The sequence below is a fragment of the Chlorocebus sabaeus genome, chromosome 7 (assembly GCF_047675955.1).
Source record: "Chlorocebus sabaeus isolate Y175 chromosome 7, mChlSab1.0.hap1, whole genome shotgun sequence".
NCBI classification, from domain to species: Eukaryota; Metazoa; Chordata; class Mammalia; order Primates; family Cercopithecidae; genus Chlorocebus; species Chlorocebus sabaeus.
Window position 1 is genome coordinate 24950496 of NC_132910.1, and position 6282 is coordinate 24956777.

The 6282-nt window shown below is 35.6% G+C and overlaps 1 protein-coding gene across 1 annotated transcript; it reads left to right on the forward strand.

Annotated features, from left to right (window-relative positions):
* Window positions 1–3994: 3994 nt before the first annotated feature.
* CXCL8 (C-X-C motif chemokine ligand 8) lies at window positions 3995–5870 on the forward strand. The gene is made up of 4 exons (NM_001292081.1): window positions 3995–4086; window positions 4923–5058; window positions 5330–5413; window positions 5824–5870. Exons 1-4 carry the CDS (start codon window positions 4023–4025, stop codon window positions 5843–5845), a joined length of 306 nt encoding a protein of 101 aa, NP_001279010.1. The 5' UTR covers window positions 3995–4022; the 3' UTR covers window positions 5846–5870.
* Window positions 5871–6282: the final 412 nt, after the last annotated feature.

Consider the following 6282-nt stretch of genomic DNA (forward strand, 5'->3'; position numbering starts at 1 on the left):
TTGGATAGTATTAGAAATGGCATTCATATTAATGGTTATAGTACTTTTTTTTACATGCTAATGTGAATGGAATTATTAGGCATTAAAAAAGAAAGCTTATATAGTGGAAGAAAATAAAGCATCTAGACATAAGCTTTAAGAGATCTATTGTGTTAATACAGCTTTACTTTTTGAGTGGTAAGCTTTTAAAAAGAAATGTGGTGCTCTAACTCGAGGAAAAGATAAGGGTGACTGAAGTGATAGTCTAGAGGAAAAAGATGCAGACATTTATTGTGTACCTCCAATGTGCCAGGTGCTAGTCAGAGCATTTTCATTATGTTTCTTCATTTAATTCTCATGGTGATCTTTTGGAACTGTGTTATTATCATTTTATAGATGAAGTAACTGAAACACAGTCAGATTAAAGAACTGCCTATGATTGTTTGGCTAATAATAAGTGGAAGGGTGAGACTTGAAGGCAGGTTTGTCTTATTCCAACACCCATGCATACCCTTAAATTTAAGTTATTCTGACTTGATGTTGCTCAAATCCAATGTGTTCAGCTGTTTGCCTCTCCAATTAGCAAGATTTTTTTTTTAAGGTAGGACACTTTTAGCAACATGAACCAACTTTGCCCAGTATTGTTACAAACTGTTAACTGGAGACATTTGAATTTGGAAATGAAACTGATATGGTCTTGGGGTACTGGAGAAGATCAAGTTATCACATAAACAAAGTACAGAGCTAAGAACATGTTTTAAATCTTTCCACTAACTCTGACTTTTACTGACTAAAATTTTAGTGGACAGTATGTTTATGACTCTTAGCATTAACAATATCATAAGTCAAACTCACTAATATATGCTAAGCATTCTGTTTATGATTCTTTTAACCTAGAGGATTGCTGAGCTGGGACTAATTTCCTCAAAGGGAAAAAAAACCCCAGGTGAGAGCTGAGACTGCTCCTGAGACTGAGAAGGCATCTCTGAAGGGATCTCAGATTTTAGCAGCAGGAGTTGAACCATGGGCATAGAATCAGCTTGCCCAAGATCTCCTGATTAATAAACCATGGAACAAGATTTAAAACCAAGTTCATTTCACTTCAAAGCTCACACCACATTTTTCCCACCACATTTTGCTTTGTTATACTAATACAACTTTGTTCAGGCTTACAAAAGAGTCCTGGGAGGGGATTTAGAAGATTTTGCATAGCCAAGCACTGAGTTTCATGGAGTTTGATGGAAGAAGAGTTATGTATTAGTACGGGAAAAGTAGAGGCCATCTTTGTTGTTCTTTCTTGAGCTCTTCCCTTTCTTGGGTGATAGACTTCATCAACTTCTGATGAGGATCTCTAGGGGCTATTCTCTGCTCATCAAATGATTCTTATGACTCAGGAGCCAAATGGGATGTAAATAAACAGTATTTATGTCTAGCGTGGCACTTTAGCTAAACTTTGTACCCCACTTTGCTCTATTTTAAAGCAGAATATCCTTAAAAAGGATAGTTAGGCCTGCTTTTTTTTTTCCCCACCTAAGCCCATTTAGTCCTTCTACTCATTATGCAAGGACTCAAATGGTTATCTTTACAGAAGTGAGACAAGATAGAATCAATGCTCCTGTAATCACTTCATCTTTGTCCATCCCCACTTCTGATGGAGAGGGTCCTAGGACATAATGCACCAAAGGTTACATTGTGAGAGATAAACAACATTTGCAAAAGAGGTCTTTTTGCCTTGGAAAGGCTTCATTCTTTTTAAAAAATGTGAGCATCAAGGTTAAGTAGAACTCATTAGCTCAACCTTTAAGGATGATACCGGGATAAAGTTGGGCCCATGCGAAGAGAATGAGAGGGAGATATAGTGACATGAAAATAAGGAGGAAAAGGAGGTGCCTATGTAAGTAAGGTTCACCACAAATACAAAGGCAACCTTTAGGGAAAAGGAAAGAAGTCTTTGCACATCCTTAGAACTCTGAATGTCTTAGTGATGCTGTGTGAGTGAGTCTTAATGATAGTGAACTGAATCAGTCACGCCAGGTTATGTCCATATGAGAATGTGTCTTTGCTAAACATGCCAACATCACTGAAGCAAAGAAACTTGGAGTTTTCTTTAAGATATAGATCTTTTTCACATATCCGGCCCAAGCTTTCTCTTCTTGTCACTCCAAACACTCTGTTCCGTATGCTAAATAGTTTGAGGAACCCAAATGGGCCATGTTCGCCTACATTTCATTGTCCTGTACTTCTTGTCCTGTACTAGCAAAGAAGTCCCATTGGTCTTTCTTCTCCTCATTAACAATATAGGTAACACTTTTGAAGTTGTTTCTTCAGAAAACCTTCATTCATCAAAACTACCTCAAAGGTCATGTTTCTTTGATTCTAGAACTTCCTGTAATTACCTGTATTGTAACACTCATCACTTTTTTTTACTTACTTGTGTAACTAATTGCCCATATTCTGCACTAGACAACAGACTCCCTTAAGTCAGGTACTATATCTATTTACATAGCATTCACAATAAGTGAATCTCCTACAATAAGTGACATTAGCAGATACATAACACATATTAAATGAATAATGAAGTTTCTGAAATACTAGAGTTAAAAACTATAGGAGCTACATTATATAGAATAAACATTTACTTTGCTATAGAATGTAATGTAACCCAGGCACTACTTTATCATCAAGCCTTAGGTTGGTTGGAGAAAGATAACAAAAAGAAACATGATTGTGCAGAAACAGACAAACCTTTGTGGAAGGCATTTGAAAATGGCATTTCCCCTCCACAGTGTGTGCACAGTGTGGGCAAACTCACTGCTCTGTCGTACTTTCTGAAAATAAAGAACCGTTACATCAAGGTGAATTATTTATAAATCGCGTACTTGCCCAGAAGGGAACAGACTTTTATTATCATAAGGACCCTTCCTTCCTTTATCGACGGAATCCAAGACCTTTCTTGAAAGGACACTAGGACATAAAGCCACCTTTTAATGACTCATTGAAATTTCTCACTCCATCCGTTTCACTAGTGATCATGGGTCCTCAGAGGTCAGTCTTGGTGTCCTTGGATAAAGAGCATGAAGCAAGGGTGGCTGAACCAGAGTTTGAACCCAGATGCTCTTTCCACTAAGCATACACCTTTCCATTAGATACACCTCTTTCCCACCCCGACCAAACAGCTCCAGTGCACTGCTTCCCAGACCATAAACATACTTGTCTATTCTGCTATATAGTCAGTCCTTACGTTGCTTTTTTCTTCTGATAGACCAAACTCTTTAAGAACAAGTACTTAGTCTTATCTATTTCTAGATCCCCCACATTACTCAGAAAGTTACTCCATAAATGTTTGTAGAACTGATTTCTATGTGAAGCAGGTGTGCCTCATCACTCTGTTAACATACATTAGAAAACTAAATCTTCTGAAAAGTTGTAATATGCCACCTAAGAACAGTAACAGTTCCTAGAAACTCTCTAACATGCTTAGAAAATGATTTATTATAAATTATCTCCCCAATAAAATGATTGACTGGCTTATCTTCACCGTCATGATAGCATCTGTAATTAATGGAATAAAAAAAATTATGCCATTAAAAGAAAACCATCCGTGATCTTGTTCTAACACCTGCCACTCTAGTATTATATCTGTCACATGGTACTCTGATAAAGTTATCTAGAAATAAAAAAGGATACAATTGATAATTCATCAAATTGTGGAGCTTCAGTATTTAAAAAGATGTATGTTAAAATTGAATTATTTTAAAGATCAAAGAAAACTTTCATCATACTGAGTACTTGATAAGGAACAAATAGGAAGTGTGATGACTCAGGTTTGCCCTGAGGGGATGGGCCATCAGTTGCAAATTGTGGAATTTCCTCTGACATAATGAAAAGATGAGGATGCATAAGTTCTCTAGTGGGGAGATGATATAAAAAGCCACCAGAGCACTCCATAAGGCACAAACTTTCAGAGACAGCAGAGCACACAAGCTTCTAGGACAAGAGCCAGGAACAAACCACCGGAAGGAACCATCTCGCTGTGTGTAAACATGACTTCCAAGCTGGCGGTGGCTCTCTTGGCAGCCTTCCTGCTTTCTGCAGCTCTGTGTGAAGGTAAGCACATCTTTCTGACCTACAGAGTTTTCCTATGTCTAAATGTGATCCTCAGATAGCAAAGCTAGTCTTGATGCTTTGATAACAAGTATCCTTTTTATTCAGAAACAGAATAAAATCTTAGCAGTCAATTAATGTTAAATTGAAGATTTAAAAAAAACTATATCTATATAACTCTTAGGAAAGTATAAAGTTTGATCAATATAAACATTCTGCTTTTATAATTTATACCATGTAGCATGCATATATTTAACATAAATAAATAATTTACAGTATATCCTATTGAGAATCATGGGTACCTATATTATGTATTAATATTGAGTTGAGCAAGGTAACTCAGACAATTCTACTCCATGTAGTATTTCATTGACAAGCCTCAAACTTGTCGTTAATTCCTGTCTGGTTTAAAGATACCCTGATTATAAACCAGGTCTGTACAACTTATTTATATATTTCTGTTAATTCTTTCTGAAGGCAATTTCTATGTTGGAGAGTCTTAGCTTGCCTACTAGAAATAACACTGTGGTATCACAGAAGATAATGCAATATTGACCAGATAAAAATACCATGAAGATGTTGATATTGTACAAAAAGAACTCTAACTCTTTATATAGAAAGTTGTTCAATGTTGTCAGTTATGACTGTTTTTAAAAACAAAGAGCTAATTGAGGTCAAGGGCTAGGAGAATATCTGGCTTTCAATGTCAGGAATGAGTTTACTAGAAATATGATGCCTTCTACAGTCTCCAAATAATCATATTGGAATTAGAAAGGAAGTAGCTGGCAGAGCTGTGCCTGTTGATAAAATCAATCCTTAATCACTTTTTCCCCCAACAGGTGCAGTTTTGCCAAGGAGTGCTAAAGAACTTAGATGTCAGTGCATAAAGACGTACTCCAAACCTATCCACCCCAAATTTATCAAAGAACTGAGAGTGATTGAGAGTGGACCACACTGCGTCAATACAGAAATTATGTAAGTACTTTAAAAAAGATTAGATATTTTGTTTTAGCAAACTTATAATTAAGGAAGGTGGAAATATTTAGGAAAGTTCTAGGTGTTAGGATTACAGTAGTAAGTGAAACAAAACAAAATAAAAATATTTCTCTACATGGTATTTAAATATGGTAGCTTCTACAACTACTATAAATGTTATTTTGGACTTAGACTTTATGCCTGACTTAAGGAATCATGATTTGAATGGAAAAATTAAATATTAATCTGAACCATTTCTCTCTTATTTCAGTGTAAAACTTTCCGATGGAAGAGAGCTCTGTCTGGACCCCAAGGTACCATGGGTGTCTAGGGTTGTGGAGAAGTTTTTGAAGAGGTAAGTTATATATTTTTTAATTTAAATTCTTCATTTATCCTGAGACATATAGTCCAAAGTCAGCCTATAAATTTCTTTCTGCTGCTAAAAATCTTCGTTAGGTATCTGCCTTTTGGTTAAAATAAAATAACATCAATAGTGAGTTTGTTGTGCTCATGACCGGAAAGACCATACATAGTTTGCTCAGGAAATTCTGGGTTTAAACTTGTGTCCTATACTCTTAGTAAAGTTCCTTGTCACTCCCAGTAGTGTCCTATTTTAGAGGATAAATTCTCTGATCTCCCTATTTATAGTTGAGATTATAGAGCATTTCTAACACATGAATGTCAAAGACTATATTGAGTTTTCAAGAACCCTACTTTCCTTCTTATTAAACATAGTCCATCTTTAAATTTTTAATTTTATTTTAGGGCTGAGAGTCAAAATTCATAAAAAAACAATGCATTCTCCATGGTATCCAAGAATCCCTCAGTGAAGATGCCAAAGAAACTTCAAGCAAATCTACTTCAACACTTCATGTATTGTGCGGGTCTGTTGTAGGGTTGCCAGATAAAATACAAGATGCCTGGTTAAATTTGAATTTCAGTAAACAATGAATAGGTTTACATTGTACCATGCAATATCCGGAACATACTTATATGTAAAATAATATTTATTTGAATCTACAGCAAACAACAAATAATTTTTAAATATAAGAATTTTCCTAGATATTGCATGGGAGAATATACAAATAGCAAAATTGAGGTCAAGGGCCAACAAAATATCTGAACTTTAATTTCAGGAATTGAATGGGTTTGCTAGAATGTGATATTTGAAGCATCACATGCAGATGATGGGACAATAAATTTTGCCATAAAGTCAAATTTAGC

Bases quoted from the DNA above. Each gene is read 5' to 3' on its own strand.
- CXCL8 (NM_001292081.1), top strand. From the start codon at position 4,023: ATGACTTCCAAGCTGGCGGTGGCTCTCTTGGCAGCCTTCCTGCTTTCT. The intron at 5,059-5,329 runs GTAAGTACTTTA...CTCTTATTTCAG, and splicing joins TGCGTCAATACAGAAATTAT to TGTAAAACTTTCCGATGGAA. The intron at 5,414-5,823 runs GTAAGTTATATA...ATTTTATTTTAG, and splicing joins GTGGAGAAGTTTTTGAAGAG to GGCTGAGAGTCAAAATTCAT.